The sequence below is a fragment of the Condylura cristata genome, unplaced genomic scaffold (genome assembly GCF_000260355.1).
Source record: "Condylura cristata isolate star-nosed mole 26May11 unplaced genomic scaffold, ConCri1.0 scaffold00002, whole genome shotgun sequence".
Lineage (NCBI taxonomy): Eukaryota > Metazoa > Chordata > Mammalia > Eulipotyphla > Talpidae > Condylura > Condylura cristata.
The window spans coordinates 8,135,060-8,152,584 of NW_004567103.1; the positions used below are offsets into that span (position 1 = coordinate 8,135,060).

The 17,525-nt window shown below is 46.4% G+C and overlaps 1 protein-coding gene across 1 annotated transcript in view; it reads left to right on the forward strand.

Annotated features, from left to right (window-relative positions):
- The window catches only part of FAM124B (family with sequence similarity 124B), a 19,957-nt gene extending 2,651 nt beyond the window's left edge, over positions 1-17,306 (forward strand). Inside the window, exon 2 of the mRNA XM_004674233.1 lies at positions 16,671-17,306. Coding sequence (XP_004674290.1) covers positions 16,671-17,306 — 636 coding nt within the window. The remainder of the gene's footprint in view (positions 1-16,670) is intronic.
- The last annotated feature ends 219 nt before the right edge of the window (positions 17,307-17,525 follow it).

Here is a 17,525-nt window from a genome sequence, read left to right on the forward strand (position 1 = left end):
TGTGTGTGTGTGTGTGTCTGTGTCTCTCTGTGTCTGTGTCTCTGTGTGTGTCTGTCTGTGTGTGTGTGTCTGTGTCTCTCTGTGTCTATACCTCTGTGTGTGTCTGTGTTTGTCTCTGTGTGTGTGTGTGTCTGTGTCAGTGTGCATGTGAGTGTCTGTGTGAGTGTGTGTGTGCAGGCAGGGAAATATTTGTGATATTCACAGAATATCCTGGAGCTTCCGTCCTTGAGCAATGGTCAGAGAAACGCCCATAAGCCCTAGTGGATAAAGTAATAACAGGCTAGAAGGGGAATTGTCTTTCCCTTTGGTTAATTTTGTGCCAACAACCTTGAAGTAATGAAAAAAAAGAAACAAAAGGACGTTATAGAAATGATTTCTGAATTATTTACTTTCTTTTCCACATGAGAGCTGCAAATTCTATGCTTCACTCCTTAATAAGAGAGCTAACATTTCTACTTCAGTTTCAGTGACTCTCAGGAACTTAAAAATCAGCCTCACTGCCAAACAAAACCTTAATGCATGGGTGTAGCAGGGCACATTTGAATCATTTCCATTTTTAAAGTTAACTGACATTTTCAATTCTGAGCTGTGGCCCGCACAGCTCAGGCACTTCAGAAAGTTGAGTCAATTTAGGGAGGACAGAATCATTGCTTTAGATGAAGCTATCAATGAGTCTAGGTTTTGGTCAGCAAAATGAAGGGTATTTTCTGGGAACTTCTACATAAGCCGAGGAAAGCCTGCAATGGTGTGGTGGGATACAACATAAAATACTGTAGCTGCTGCGGCTTCTCTACCCCATAACAGAGTGGGTGTTTCAGGACAGAAGAGTCAGCCCAGACCTCCTTGGGGGGCAGTGTTGGCTGTCAGGAAGCAGTCCTGGCTTAGGGGCGCATCCAGGTCTGTAGCCTGACCTGGGTCAAGCAGGTGGTTGCCACTGGCTGCCACAGCCCAAGGGTCTCAGCCACCTGTGGGCCCTGCGGTCTCCCCCATGATGCTCTAAGAAATGTTCTGGATTTCACTCCCACCATGACCAACTTGGATCAGCTTCTTTCTCAGTCCAAGACTGAATTCAGGGGAATGGCCCCTAGGGACCCAGGTCCTGGGCCAAGGCTGCTGTTCTCAGAGCCTTGTGAGATTGAGGGAGGAGGGAGAGTGGGGGGGGGGTGAGAGACCCGAGTGAAGACCAGGTAGAGGGAGTGAGTCTGAGTGGATTCCAATGACCAACGTCAACCAAGAGCGAGAAAATAACATCTAGTCAAGGGCGAGCCAGAGCCTCACAGTAACCCTTTCACAAAGAACCCTTCCTCGGGGCCAAGGTGAGGTGTGTGTGGGGGGGTGGGGGAAGGGGTGGTACGTGTGTGGGGGGTGAGGGCGAGGGCAGGGAGAGTTGCTAGACCCAGTGGGGGCATGGACAAGCTTTTTTAAAAAAAGATTTATTTGTGCATACAGAACTGCCATACAAGCCAGGTGCGGGGGGCGGGGGGGTGGGTGAGAGGATCCATCATAGACAGAGTGGGGAGCAGAACAGATGGATCTACTGAAACACACTGTGAGGGGAGCAGCAGGGAGCAGCTGCGCCATGTGGGTCAGCTCAGGTTGGGGATCGAACTCATGCTAAAGCGACTGTGGCTATCCTCATAGGGCTGCGCTTTAACGCATTGCGCCACCAGGGAGGGCCCTGGACAAAGCTTTGTGAGGTGTGATTCTAGGTGTGAGTTGGACTGCCAAAAGGAAGTGGACAGACAGAAGGGAGGAAGGTGCCCAAGGGGAGAGCGTGATGGGGTGTGTTCTTGCAGGGCGTGTTCAGACCACTGCCTAACCTTGCCTGAGGCAGGCGTGCAGGGGAGACATGGTAGCTGGGCAGAGAACACATCATCTGGAGCACGGTGGGCCCCTGGAAGGTAAGCACCATGAGGGCAGGGGCCTTTCCGGCCACTCCTATAATCCCAGCACCCAGGGCAGGGCCTGGCCCGAATGGGCAACACATCGCTGTGGAATGAGACGAGCCTTGCAGCACCACTTCCGCTTTCTCCTGACTGTCTTCAGTGGCCACTGACAGGCCTAGAATGGCCCTGGCCTCATTTGTGTGGAGAGGACACACACAGAGAGGTTTGGAAACTGGAAATGCAAGACACACGCCGAAGCGGTGCAGCCTGGGCAGGTGAGGGGGCGCGGGTGTGCTGCCGTGGACACGCAGTGACAGTCGTCTACTCACCTGAGCTCTCGTCATGCAGACCGGTGCTTCCCAGAGTCTAGAGTGTATTTCTGATCAGAGTGATGCTGGGCTGAAGGACTCAGCTGCATAGGTTGTAGGTGCTCAGTGAGGAGCACAGCGGTGAAAGAATGATCAAACTTGTCACGAAGCTTCATCTCCAACCGGGATGGTGCTGGCCTTGGGCTGGGCTCGGTGTTGCACCTGGCAGTCTTGATCTTGTGCTCTCAATTCTTTATGGATGGGTGAAAAGTACAGTGGGGGGCTCTCTCCATTGCAGTCACTCCCTGCCCCGGCTGAGACATCTGGGGGGGTCGATGACATACACTCGTCCTCCTGGGGAATGGCCTGCACCGCCAAGTCACTCAGTCAAGGTCACCACACACAGTCTCCCTAGTAAGCGACTGTTGGTTCTTGCTTTCTCCACTTGGGCCATGTTGCCTGAAAATGCATTTTTTGTGCCTTTTTGGTTTTTTTTTTTTTTCAGTTGACAATAGGTAAGTTCCCTCTTCCTTTGTGCCTGCTTTTCCCATCTCTGGGGCACTGGGGACTTGGACAGTCCTGGCGCAGACTGTGGCATTGGTGTCCTGCTCTAGCTTGTGCTACAGTCCGGGGCACGTGTGCTCAGGGCTTGTTCACGTGATGCTCAAGGGGAAACAGTAAACCTGTGTCACAATGTGACCTGTGTCACATTGGTCTCACAGTCCAGCGGGGAGCTGACATGCCACAGGTGCCTGCCACTGGTGGCCTGTGCTAGTTGTTTGCTTGAATGTAGGGAAGGCCAAGGTTCAGTTGTGTGGAGGAGGCACCCTGGAAGGATGGCGAGCCAGCCTGTAGTGGAGTGTAAGGCTGGGAATTTGAAGTGGCATGGGAGAGTAGTTTCTGGTCCCTGCGAATGCACCCAGGAGGCTATACAATAGGCCTTAGAGACGGGTAACTGTGATTGTACCTGGGATGTAGCATTGAGGGTGGAGACCCTGGTCACGTGGAATAGCTACCTGTGGACTACTGGCCAATTCAGAGGTCATTCAATTGTCCAACCAAGGGGTTTCAGAAAAGCTTTGAATAAAATGGTTTATGTTAAATGCAAAATATATTCCAGGGGTAGATTTGATGAACTGGGAATGAAATGTAGAGAGAGGGTAAAAAAGGGAGGTGGTGGTGGGTTAGTGCAGTGGGCCTGTGGTGCTTTTGGGCCCTTCAGCTGAAGGTATCTCAGGTCAAGTGGCCTCAGAGGACAGGAACCTGAGGATGAAGGGGGCAAGAGTTAGGGACATCCGTGAGGGGTTGAAGCTCTGTTAAAGTAAAAAAGCTCTGTAAAAGTAAGAAAGTAGGGGCCCTCCCTGGTGGCACAGTGGGTTAAAGCCCTGCACTAAGAAGTTTAAGCCACTTCCGCATGAGTTCGATCCCCGCCTGCCCCAGAGGAGATCCACATGGCGAGCAGACCTCTCCTGACACCCCCCCCCCCGCTGCTCCCCTCAGCAGTGTGCCTCGATGATCTGCCTGTTCTGCCCCCTCTCTGTCCCTGGTGAATAAATAAAAAAATCTTTAAGAAAAAAAAGTAAGAAAGTGGAACATGCGAAGAAGGAAAGGTAGAAGCTATAAAGTACCTACACTGTGGAAGTGGGGAAAGAGAAGAACCAGTGATAGAAGGTAACCACAAGAAGGAGACAGTCATGAGGTCATAGGAGACTCTGCATTGCTTGGTGTGTGGCCGTCCCTGGGGCGTGGATCCCAGGTGTGCTAGCACTGGTCAGTCAGGGTCACCCACCCTGGCCGCTTCCCAGGCTGTTGGTCTCTGGTTGTGTTGCCATTGTTACACGGAAGATTGCCACTCATAAGTGCTGCCCTCACTACCCTGGGCTCATGAGCATGCCCTTGCCAGAGTCTCCAGACACTACTGAGATCACACAGTAATTCCCAACAAAATTTCTCTATGTTGAGATTAAAGAGGGTAGGAAAATAGCAAAGGATTCTGTACAAGAACGAAAGCATAACTACTTCTAGTTTTGCCACTTTCAGAACGCCTGGATCAAGACATGACTGAGGGTCTTCTCTACACCTCCTGTAGGAGGTGCTTTGACCAAGCTCACACGACCAGAGAAGGAAGGCTCCCTCTTCCCTCCCCATGCCCAAGGTCTACCTTCAGCGGTCTTCTTTCTTGACAAGGTTGACTGCTTCCCAAGGTGAATGAAGCAAGCAAATTCATGACCATTTCCATCTTCCACACCATAGTTGTGGTATCTTAGTTTTGGACTGGGGCAAGACACGTGTATTACATAGCACATGGGCCCTCCCATCCACAAAATCTGCGGTTTTCAGTTACAACATCAATGTCGGTCATCAGCCTTTATCTGGTGGCTTTTCTTGGTTTATTCTCCTGAAAGGTCTGGGATTCAAGCCTGGGTGTCCTTCCTTTAGCCTTTAGGCTTCAAATCTGGATCTCCTGCAATTTAAGAAGAAAGTCTTGAGTTTTAAAAAACTATTTTGTTTCAAGCATGTACTCCTTTCCCCCTGTATTTGAGACTCATTCTTCTGGAATATTCTGTGATAATGGAAATATTTTATATATGCGTTGTTCAGTGTGGTAGCCATTGGCTGTAAATGGTTATTGAACATCAAAAAAATGGAGCTAACAAGACTGAGGAAATGAATTATTAATTTCATTTAACTTAAATATTTAAACTTACATTTAGAGGGGCTCTCCCTGGTGGTACAGCAGGTTAAAGCACAGCACTGTAAAGCTAGCTGCAGCCGCTTTAGCACAAGTTTGATCCCCGGCCAGGGAGCTGACCCACACAGCACAGCAGACCTCTCCTGTCAGGCCCTGCTCCCCTCAGCAGTGTACTTCATCAATCTTCCTGTTCGCTCCCCACTCTGTCTCTGGTGAATTATCTCACTGCCTTTGCACCTCTGGCTTGTACCCCAGGTCAGAATGCATAAACAAATCTTAAAAAAAAACTTACATTTAGATAGTCACATGTGGTTGTTGACACCATATTGTACATACTGGTATAGGTTATTTTAAGGCTTCTTGCTACTTGTTTCTATAGCTTCTATAGTGTGTATAGCTTCACTGGAGGCAAAACCTCCTCTCTTCAGGGTGGAATTCATCTAGATTCTTAGAAACAATCATAAGATACTAAATATCAACTTGATTGATGATGGTAGAAGGATTAAGCAATTTTTAATATATTTTTTAAAAAGACTTATTTAATTATGCATGTAAGAAGTGAGGTGTTGGCTAGAGGTATGGGGTGTGAGACAATGCGCCAAAGGCAGAGTGGGGAGCAGAACAGGAAGACGGACTGAAATACACTGTTGAGGGGAGCAGCAGGTGAAACAGGAGAGGTCTGCTGAGCCATTTGGGTCACCTCCCTGGCTGAGGATTGAGCTCATGCTGCAGTGGCTACAGAGAGCTTCTTAGCACCACCAGGGAGGTCCCTTAATACTACTTCTTTTTTTTTTTTTTAAAGATTTATTTATTTATTCATATGGAACTGGGGTACAGGCCAGAGATGCGGAGGGTGAGAGGATTCACCGGAGACAGAGTGGGGAGCAGAACAGGCAGATTGAATGAAGTACACTGCTGAGGGGAGCAGCGGGCGGGTCAGGAGAGGTCTGCCACGCCATGTGGTCACCTCCGGGGCAGGCGGGGATTGAACTCATGTGAAGTGGCTTTATCTTCTTAGTGCTGTGCTTTAACCGGCTGCGCCACCAGGGAGCGCCCTATTTCTTAAGAGCACAAGTTAGATACATCTCTAGTCCTTAGACTGTCTTTTCTTTGCAATTTGAAATCAAATTGCCAAAAAGTTCAAAAAATTTTGACATAATTATCAATTTTAAATGTATATCTTTTAATATTATGGCTTATGTCTTCCAGAGATTTATATAACAATATAATGAAATATGCAACATTTAATAGCACTTACATGCCAGGCACATGTTTCATGGCTTCATCTACACTTTTCATAAAGGAAACTGAGGCTTATCATTCTAAATAACTTGCCTTTGGTCATATGGGAAGTCAGGGAGAGAGAATCAGATTTCCACATCTATATTATTTTGTTGTAAAAGAAGACATTAACATATGCTGGCTTTGAAAAAACCTCTTAAAGAGTGGTTTTGTGCTGTGAAGCATCACATGCAACATATTCTGAAACACCACCATTTTTAACGTTTCTCACCTTCTGACAGCTGTCAAATGTTCTCATTTTCTTTTGGTGTCATTTCTTTCCCTCCTTTCATCTCTAAGCCTGGTGACTTGCATTGTTACTGATACAGTTATCTAACTCTTGGCTCTGGCTCCAGGTGTTCTGTTTTGTCCTGTGCACCACTGGGGAGTAGCTTTTTAAACATATGAGATTTATGTTCCTTATCAGCTCAGTGACAAAAGTCAGGCAGAAATCATGAAAATTCACTTGCCTGCATTTCAAGGCCCCTACAACCAGGCCTCAGCTAGTATCTGCCTTTGTACCCATTCCTTGCTCATTCCCACCTTCTCTCCAAGGCTCTAGGCTCACTCCAGCATACACGTACATTTTTTAGAAAAAGATTTATTTATTTATGCATACAGAACTGGGGTACAGGCCGGAGGTGCAGGGGTGGTGAGAGGATTCACCAGAGACAGAGTGGGGAGCAGAACAGGCCAACTGACAAAGTACACTGCTGAGGTGGGGAGCAGAATGTACACTGCTGAGGGGAGCAATGGGTGGGTCAGGAGAGGTCTGCCACTCCATGTGAATCACCTCAGGGGCGGGGATCGAACTCATGCTGAAGTGGCTTTAGCTCTTTAGTGCTGTGCTTTAATCCTCTGCACCACCAGGGAGGGCCCCCACGTGCATTTTTTTAATTGTAAAATGCACAAAACATAAAATGTGCACTGCAGCCACTGAGCACGCTCACAAGGTTGTCCAACATTCACGGCATCCATCTCCAGAATCTTTTCATCACCCCAAACTGAAACTCTTCTCATTAAACAACAGCTGCCCAGTCTCTGGTCACCTCTGTTCTTTCTGGCACTGTGAATTTGATCTCTTAGGTGCCTTCTATCAGTGGAGTTATACTGTATTTGTCCTTCTGAGTCTGGCTTATTTTGTTTTCAATGTTCATCCGTTTGGTAGCATGTGTTAGAATTTTATTCCTTTTTAGGTGGAATAATATTCCATCGAACAGATATCTGCTTTCAGGTATTGCTTAAAATGTTCCTTATCCAGGGTATCTCTTTCTCCCTCTTCCTCTTTCCCCTCTCAAGTTCTGCTGAAATTATCTTCCCCTGGAGAAGCCTGCTGTGAAGTTCAAGGGCGCCTCTGCTCCTGTTCTTCAGTAGAACATTTTACACCTAAGTGTTTGCAACACACAGCTGATTATATATTTTCTCACTCTTGTGCCATATAATTTGTGATTTTATGACATGCCATCTCATATTATAAGTATTTATTTCCAATAGATTACCAGACAGACAACTGTTTCTGCAACACTTGTGGATGGATGGACTGCTTGTCTTCAGAAAATAAGGCTGTCTCTTCAGAAAAGATTTATGTTCCGAGAAGCTAATAGTTTCTTTTCATTTTACCAACAGTTACTTAGCAAAATTCATATTTATGTTCTTTATTAGCCAATTAAAATAAAAGAATGGGGGGTCCTCCCTTGTGGTATAGGGATTAAATCTCAATGCTATCATTCCTGCAGCCTGAGTTTGATCCCTGGCCTGGGAACTGAGCTACATGGCACAGCAAATCTCTTCTGTCTCTCCACTGCTCCCTTCAGCAGTATATTTCAGTCAGTCTACCTGTTCTGCTCCCCACTCTGTCTCTGGTGAATCCTCTCACCCCCGACACCCACACCTTTGGCCTTATACCTCAGTTCTCTTATGCACAAATAAATAAATCTTTAAAAAGAATAAAGTAAAACAATGTAGAACGTCTCTTATGAAATCAGTCCTTCGTCTTCTTATTCTTCTGAAGCGTTGCTCAAGTCCTCCTTTTTCATTTATAAGTCTTTCCCTCGTCACTTGTCCCTTTCTACCCCCCTCCGAACAGTTTCTATTGCTAGAAGAAGAAGACCAGATAAAATCATTAATTAGATCAGATAAGATAGCAAGAACAGACTGTCAAATAATTCTACAAGTGGCAAAGATGTCAGCCCAGGTGTTTGAAAGACTGGGAGAGCTGGTTCTCCAGGGGAGGGGAGACCCAACTGATATCTGGGAGATAGTATTTTCACTCTTGATTTTCAAAGGATAAACCCTACCATTTCCCCTGACACCCCTCCCCCCACTGCCTGCACCCTCCCTTCCCCTCAATACTTCAGTTTATGCTGCCCAGAAAAAGCACTGAGAGGCACTGTGTGGAAGAATGGTGCTGGCACAGGATATGGGGCAAATATCAGTGGTTTTGGTCAATCAACTAAAATAAACATTTTCCTAAATCTCAGTTCATTGAAAGAGACTAGTTTCATGTCTTCAGTTAGCCAGTCTGTTTCTGTTCAGGGGTTTCTATTACCTACGTAATTTGTTTCCATGAAAATTTTTTGATTGTAGAAGAAATTGTTATTATTTTTAAAAAATGAATAATACAATCATTTATTTTAACATCATTTTTTGCATTTTTCCATCTCAGTTGTAATCCTCTGAGGCTTCCCATCACCAAATCACCCTTGTGCCATCACCATAGTCCTGTGCACTTCCCTCCCCCCACAGTTTTTGATCCCCGCTCTGCCCCCATAAATGTCTCTGGTATATAACTATTCATTATTGTTATTATTTTCTCATCTGGTCCATTATGTTCCTGCTATGAGTGAAGCCATCCGGTATTTTTCCTTTTCTTTCTGGCTTACTTCACTAAGCATGATCTATTCCAGCTTCATCCATGTTGCTGCACAGGGCATGTGTTTATTTATTTTTTTTGGCTGCTGAGTAATATTCCATTGTGTATATGTACCATGTCTTTTTAATCCAATCATCCAGTTTTGGCCATTTGGGCTGCCTCCATGTCTTTCCAATTGTAAATAAAGCAGCAATAAACATGGGGGTTCAGCTAACTTTTTGAATCAGTGTTTTTGTGTCTTTTGGGTAGACACCTAGGAGTGGGATTGCTGGGTGGTAGGGAAGCTCCATGTTGAGCAGTTTGAGGAACCTCCAAACAGTTTTCCATAGTGATTGTACTAGATTGCATTCCCACCAGCAATGCAGGAGAGTTCCTTTTTCTCTACATCCTCGCCAACATTTGTTGTTGCTAGTTGTTTGAAGATGTGCCATTCTCACTGGGGTGAGGTGGTATCTCATTGTGGTTTTAATTTGCATCTCCCTTATTACAAGTGATGTTGAACATTTTTTCATATGCCTGTTGGCCATCTGCATTTCCTCTTTGGAGAAGTGTCTTTTTAGCTCTTCTGCCCATTTTTTGATGGAGTTGTTTATTTTTGTTGTGTTTCATCAGTTCTTTGTATATCTTTGTGATCAATCCTTTATCACTAGTTTTGTGTGAGAAAATGTTTTCCATTCAGTGGGATGTCTGTTTTTTGTAATGTCTCTTTAGCTGTACAAAGCTTTTTAACTTGATGTAGTCCCTTCTATTTATCCTTTGATTGTAGAAGAAATTCTTACTGTCACTTTTAGTAAGAGGAAAGATTATTTTCCTTCATTTTGTCAGCATGCCCTTAACAACTTAATCATTTTTCAGTGATGTATGTTCTCTTGTTTTTCAAGTGTTTTGAGTCAAATGAGTGACAAATGATTCTCCAGTTGATGAATGATCCCATTCATCAAGAGAGTTATTAATGTTCCCTGACACTTGGAAAAACCTACCTCTCAATTTATAACAATTTACAAATGTTTTATAGAAAGATGGTTCTAAATGATCACATTTCCTACAAATGCATTTAAACTCTCTTTTTTAGCAAAAGGAGCTTTATCCTCATTCAAGGGATTACTCTCAATTACTCAGAATTATATTTCTCCTGCAAATTCTTCATCCCAATTGCATATATCTGCATGTCTCCATTCATAATGTTCTACTCACTTTCGGCAGATGGTCTAAAGACTTTAACTTTAAACCTTCCCCCCTCCCCAAAAAAATAATAAAAAGGAAAAATCAGAGCCTCCCTGTTGGCCTAGAGGTTAAGTCTTAGCCCTATCACCACTAAGCCCTGAGTTCGATCCCCGGTCAGGTAGCTGACCCACATGGCGCAGCAGACCTCTCCCGTTTCCTACTTCTACCCTTCAGCAATGTGTTTCAGTAAGTTTGGCTGTCCTGCTCCCCACTCTGTCTCTGGTGAATCCTCTCACCCTGCACACCTCTGGCCTATACCCCAATTCTTCAATGCAAAAACTAAAAAAATATGTTGGCATTTCCTTCTCTTAGAAAGGTTGCCGAAATGGGTAACTATATGACAAAAGCAATTTTTAATTTTCTTGGTCAGTCTTTATATCTAGTTAATACCATACAATCAAGAGAGCCTTGTTTATAGATTATGCATTTCCATGCATGTCTATGTGTAAAATGTTACATTTCATTAAGCATTGTTTTATTTATTTATCCAACGGACAGCTAGTGATTACTCCCCTGGTCTCAGGCTCTGTGCCAGGGTACAGTAATGAGGAAGATACATGCATCTCCTCTCTTCCAGATGGCAAAGTTCAGAGGAAGGTCCAGAGAAGTAAGCAGACAGGTGCCAAGCAGCCTGGCAAACCACTGTGATGTGGGAAGCACAAGCCCTAGGGAAGCCAGTGATATATTAATTAGGATAACAACCTGCTCCTTTCTACCTGCTTTGTCCCAGGCTCTGGGATCATTTAATCCTCTCAGCAACCTAAGATGTCAGCAATTATTAGTGTCCTTTTACAGTGAGGAAACTGAGGCACTGGGAATGAGGTCTAGTTTGTCTGAAGTGTGACAGCTAATCAATGGCAGACCAGCGTGTAGGAGCACTGAGCTCAGATTCAGTGACATCGAGAAGTTTCCCAAGAGGAGTTGACCAGTGTAAGCATTTTTAGGAAAAAAGTGTTCGAGGAGGTATTTCTTGGAGAGAAAAAATAATATGCTCAAGCCCTGACTTTTGGAAAGAACAGACAATGTCCATGGAATTGGAAGTTCACTTTGAGCAGAGGAGGCTGAGGGAGGAGGAAGGGGCAGGCCAAGCCATGTTAAGAAACAATGTGTTCTTTAAATGTTTTGTTTTTTAAATGCACTTGTGGAGCAATGTCCAGATTCCAGGTACAGCTGGGGGAGCCCCTGTTAGCCTGTGGGTACAGTGAGGGCCCTGGCTCCTTGCCCTGGTCCTTCATGATGTGAGCAGTCGGCAGCGCCTCGCCTCTGGCTCTGTGGTGATCACTGGTCAGGCGGGCTTCTTCGGCCTGTGCTGCATGTGGGCGTCAGGCAGCAGCACCTTGGCTTCCATGCCACATGCCCTCCTGAGCAGCTCGGGGTGCGGCAAGTGTCACTGCCCTGTGGCTCAGCAGAGCACCCACCAACGCTCCTGGGCCTCTACCTTCAGGGTCTTCCAGGCGTGACGGCCTTGAGCCTTTGGCCCCAGTGTCCAAGATGACCCATGGCACAGTGGGCAGGCCTCCTCATGGCCAACTTCCCTGGGAGTTTGTGACGCAGATGCTCCGTGGGTGATGCACACTCTCCTGGTCAGAATTAGGCCCCACACTGCCCCCGGGAAGCCCCCTCTTCTGAGACACAGCAGTGAATTTCTGAATTATCTGGTCCTTCTCAGAACGAATGTTCTGCAGCCTGGTGGAGGAGATAGTGATTTCTGGTCTGGTTGGCCTCTCTGTTATAGGGCAGGGAGAGGGGCACCCCGAACCCCCAAACCTGCCTACTCTAAATAGGGTCTGCCATCCGTAGCAACAAGACAAAACTTGTAAGATCTTAATGGAAAGGAACTTTAATACAATGAGTGGCAATACAGAAGAGACAAAGAATGTAGTTTCTAAATCAAACACCCAAAGTTAGCCATCTCCTCATGGGTCAATGCCCACCCAAATGGGAATGGTCCAAAGCCACAAGTCTAAAACACCTTCTGGCCGGGACCCATAGAAAAGGTCAGAAATGCCCAGACAAGTCTGGGAGGAAGAGAGCAACATCAAAATCAAGATGAATGCTGCCGTAGCTAACCTCCCCACGGGTCTCTCACTCACATCTCCTTCAACCAGCCCAGGGCCAAGAAATGAAAGCCGCTTTTTCACATGTCTCTCTGTTACATGTTCCTCCTTCAGGCTCCTTCCTGTCTCCATCCTGCTTCCATCTTCCTCTCCAGATTCTTCTCCTCCCTGCTCAGCTCCACCCTCTTTTGGGTGGGGCAGGGACCCTGGAACCTCTCCTTTTCCTGGGCTCCCCCACCCCCTTTACAACTCGACCTCACCTCCAGATGAGCCCTTTCAGCCAGCCCCACAGTGGAAATGTTCAATTCAACTTCTAAGATGCCACCAGCTACAAAGTCCTCCTTTAAGAAATCTTAGATTTTATGAAGAATAACGAGACCATCGAAGCAGAAGCAGGATGGGATCAATGCTGGCTTCAAAGGTTGCATGATGGAGGAGTTGAGAATGGAGTCGCGATCGGAGTAGGGTCACTCTGCATCCCCTGGGCGCCTGTCAGCTGACTGCTGCTATAATTCAGACAAGAGATGAAAAAAGCCTTTCCCGAGTCACCACAGTGGACATGGACAGGCAGGAGGATCTGAGAACATTTTAGGAGCAGAGTCCCGGGGATGGGTGACATGGAGGGTGGAGATGGGAGGATAATGTAGGGCTGAGGGCGCCATCTTCAACCAGCTCTGTGGTGAGGACAGATGTGGGTTCCATTCTAGTCACGATGAGCTGGAAGAGCTGGTACCTGCTGATGTGTAGGTATGAAGTGGGAGAAACAGATGTGAGCTTGTTACGCCTGGCCTCTTTGCCGCTTAGATAGTAGTGGAAAGATGGGTGTCGACCGGTGTAGTGGAAACATGGCATGGCCGGGAGATGCGCAAAATAGGGAGGACTGACCAGCAGGTCAGCCCTGGAGAGCGGAGACCTTTAAGGAGCTGCAGAGAAGGGGCTCCTTCAGTGGAAACCAAGGCGGGTTCGAGGACGGGAAGGAGGAAATCCAGAAGAACGTGTTGACTTAGATGCTGAGAGGAGTAATGCCAGCCTTGGGGAAGTCTACCAGACTCAAGGAGAAACCTGCGGCAGGGAGGTTGACTGCACTGGTCTTGGCGAGAGCAACCTTCAGGGGAGTGGCAGGAAGGCGTGAATGTCAGCACTGTGGGTCAAGAAAACAGGGGCGGGGGAGAGAATTTGAAGAAACAAATGCTAAAGTGGGAGAAAATCACAGGAAGACAGGAGATGAATCCCCACACCGATGAAGACAGGAGAGGATGGTCGCCTTGCAGGCAAGTTCTGTTGGCAGAAACGGAGAGAGTTGCTGACCAAGGAGGGCATTTGTTGTCTCTGGGGTCCAGATGGTGAGATCATTTGCTGAGAATGTGAAGGCAAGAGCGCGTGCCCTGGAGGGCAAGCACAGCCTCAAGGTGCCAGACAGCAGGTTGTGGGGAGAGGGGACTAAGGGAGCCCTGTCAGGCAGCCTGGGCTCAGAGCAAACCTCGACTCCATGTGACGCCAAGCTGAGGGGTCCTGGACTGTTCTTCAGCAGCCTGGGCACAAGTTCAGAAAATGTGGGTGGGTGGAGGGAGCAGGGTTAGGAACTTTGGAGGGAGGCTCTGGTGGAAAGGGTGTCGGCTGGGGAGCTGGAGATATTGGCAAGGAAATAGCTGAAAGGATGGTGTTTGGGCTGAAGCTGACTGTGGAATCTGTGAATATGGTGCTGACAGGGAGAGAGCAGGGAAGGGGCCCTAAGTGGAAGAGCTGATGAAACAGAGCTTTGCGTGCTGGAGCTGTGGCTCAAAGTGCTAGATTTAAAGGAGTCTGTCCAGATGGAAGATGGTGAAGAGGACAAAGCCCAGTGGGTGGGCATGGCACTGGTGACCTGGGGTGGCTCAGTGGGGCCCACGGGCTAGGGGGCCCACTAGGATAATGCCCCTGGCTGCTCTGGGCTGTCTTGACACCCTGGCTTCAGGACCGATTTTGTTCAGAGTGGAGGCTGGTTTACAGGATGAGGTGGACCTTATTCAGGCCTCCCTGTTTTGTTCACAATTGCAGAAAAATGAAACGAGAACCCCAGAATCAAATGTATGGATTTCTTCCTCCCGCTGGTAGTCTACTATTAACCCTGAGTGATTTCTTAATATGGAAATAGCCATTTCAACATCCACTTCTCGAAGAAAAAGACCAGATAAAAATCCATTAGTTAGATCAGATCAGATAAAAAGATAGAATATACTGTCAAATAATTTTCCAGGTGGTAAGGATGGCAGTTCAGACCTGTGACGGGTTGGGGAGAGTCGGTTCTTGAGGGAAAGGGAGGCGCTCGTTGTCTCCTCTTTCACTTTGAATAAACCAGAAGTTTTCTTTGGGGCGTTCTGAGGTTGGGTAGGAGAGAGATCTTTTTGTTCTATACTTTTGTACAATTAAATTGTTTTTACAGTGAGTAATCACTTTTTTGAGAAGATTTTTTTTTAGTAAAACTAGCACTCAGATGAAACAGAAAGAAACCTGGAAAGGAAGTGGGAAAGAGAGAGAACTCAGGGGAGAGGATCGAGGAAGGGAGAGCGAGGAAGAGAGTGACTGACTGACTGAATGAAAATCACTTTTCTAGAGCAGCTATCAGTCAGCTCCAATCCAGAGCTAGGAGTATTTCTCCATTTTCCAATGGTTGGGAAAAAATTTCATGATCCATGAACATTTTTGTATTCAAATTTCAGCATCCATAGAATTTTATGGAAGCTCAGCCTTGTCCATTCATCTGTGTGCTACTGATGGCTTCTTTGTGGCAGAGTTGAGTCTGCAATGAAGGTCACGTGACCTGGCAGGACTCAGCTGTCTTTGTCAATTTCTGTTCTCAAGGAATTCATGGAAGTTCTTTATTATTTTTCTATCTCTTTGTAGCTTGACAATGGTCTCTTTTCTATTTCTATCAGAGGAGCAGGGAGGGGAAATGTGTGTGTGTTTATAAAAACAGGATTGCGCAGGCTTGAGGTGACTTACTCATTTCTAGACCTGCTTTTTGTTATTTTTATTTCTACCTTCTTACTATTCTTTTTTTCTTCTTTTTAATCAACATTTGGGAACAGTGTTAAGTTTATAGCTAAACAGAACAGAAAGTAAGAAGCTACAGTGGATCCATATTCCTCTGCTCTCACCCCCTGCACAAGCTCCTGCACTATCAAACCCCCGCCCAGAGGGGCACGTTAATTACAGTCATTAAAGCTACATGGAAACATCACTATCACCCAAAGCCCACTGTCCACATCAGGGGTGACTCTTGCACCTTCTACTGGCGTTGACAAAGACTAGCATTGTGGTATCGCACAGAGGGGTTCTGTTGCCCCAGAATTTTTCTGAGCTTTACCTGTTTCTCCCTTTCTCCCTTCTAGCACCTTGGCAACCATTAACTTTTTTTCTGGCTCTCTAGCTTTGCCTTTCCCACAAAGCGCTATAATTGGAACCATATAGCAAGAAGCCTTTTCAGATCTGCTTCTTTCACTTAGTACCTGCACTTAAGGGTCTTCTGACCATTCTTGCTGCTATTTGATTAAAGACTAGTGGCCCTGGATAATAATTTCCAAAGGTGCCTGATAAGATGGAGGAAATTGTCTTTTCAGAAATACTCTTGCTGAGAGCATGGTATAAGGAGGAAGGAGGGTCTGCTCTCAAGCATCCAAAAATGGAAGATGAACCAGTGAATCCTACTTGATGGAGGAAGAATCCACATAACAGCTGGTGGGAGTTTGCTAAGTGGTCTCTACTTTTGGAACTGCTAGGGGTTAAAATCACGCAGCTTCCTTATCAGCTGTCTCCCTTAATACTCACTGGTGTCCTCCATTTAAAGAATCTTGATTTAAAAGGTATAAAGTTGGTAGCCAGCCCGGAGTGCCGACATGTCCTGCAATAGACTAAGATGCATTATATTATTACCTTGCTCTAAAAGGACCACTAGGTCAGGGGGACTGAATTATTATTATACCAATCTTTATAGTCAAGAGTTTGGTGGATTTTTAGTGTTTTTTTTTTCCAGATTGATAATTCATCATTTAGAACTCATATTGTCAAATGACCATTTGATTTCCAGAGTTTTACCTCTGTCAAAGAATTAATCTAGGAAGGAGGGAGAGGGGGAGGGGTGTTCAGAGATGATACTGACTGTATAATGCTCATCGTGTGTTCAACTAAGTGTCTCATATTGATAATACTCACGACTAAATGTATAATACTTCACATGATAGTAGCTGCTACTTCTGTTCAATCCCACAGACGTTACTGAAAGAATGCAATGGTCATTGCATGGCAGAAGGTGGACGGGACTCAGTCTGTTCCGGCACATGGAAACATCTTGCTCTTTTCACTGTCTCACAGGTCCAGCTGAGTCCCGGACTTGGTGTTAGGAATGGTGAACTTTCCTATATGAATGGAACTTCAGGAGCTGAGGTGCTACCTCACGGCTCCAGGCTGAACCCTGTCTCAGCAGCAAGGACCCTCGAGCCCAGAAGCCGAAGAAGCCGGGGCAGGAGGTTCAAGGTTAGTTCTGTAGAGCTCCCTGAGCCCAGGGGGCACCCAGCATCAGCCGGCTCTAAGAACACGTCATGGAGAAGTCCTGGCTGCGCACCCCATGCCTTCACCCAGATGCATCTGCCTTCTCACCACCTGGAAAGTGGAGTCAAAACGAAGGTCCTCCACAGGGAGAACAGCTTCGAGAGGCTGGAGGCGGAGACAAATGTGGACACGGGGTTCACAGTGGTCAGTTCTGAACCGGGACAATCTTTTCTGAGAAGATTTCCCAGGGGTCTTTGCGCCAGCCAGCCGCCATCTCACGTGCCAGCCTCCTCCCTAGGAGACGATGTCTCCCAACACAACGGCACCATTAAGGAAAGGGCCGGTAATCTGTCACTTCCTGGCCAGAGGGAGCTGGGTACAAGGAAGATCACCCCCCAATACCCCCATCACCTGTCAGCCCAGAGCGAAGAAAAACAAGAGGAGGAATTCTTTATATAGCATCAACCCAATGTAGTTTCCTAAAACACAACATCACTTACATGTTCTAGACATGGAGTGTTGGTCCAGAATCAGACCGTTTCTTACTTATTTAAGGGGGTCTGCCTGAATGCCAGCCACGAACAGAGCTGTATTACTTGTATTTCAAATGTGTAAGTCTAATGGTGTACTTGGGGTGTGCTTGTTTGTCTCGTGGCCATCAGGGAACACAAACAACGG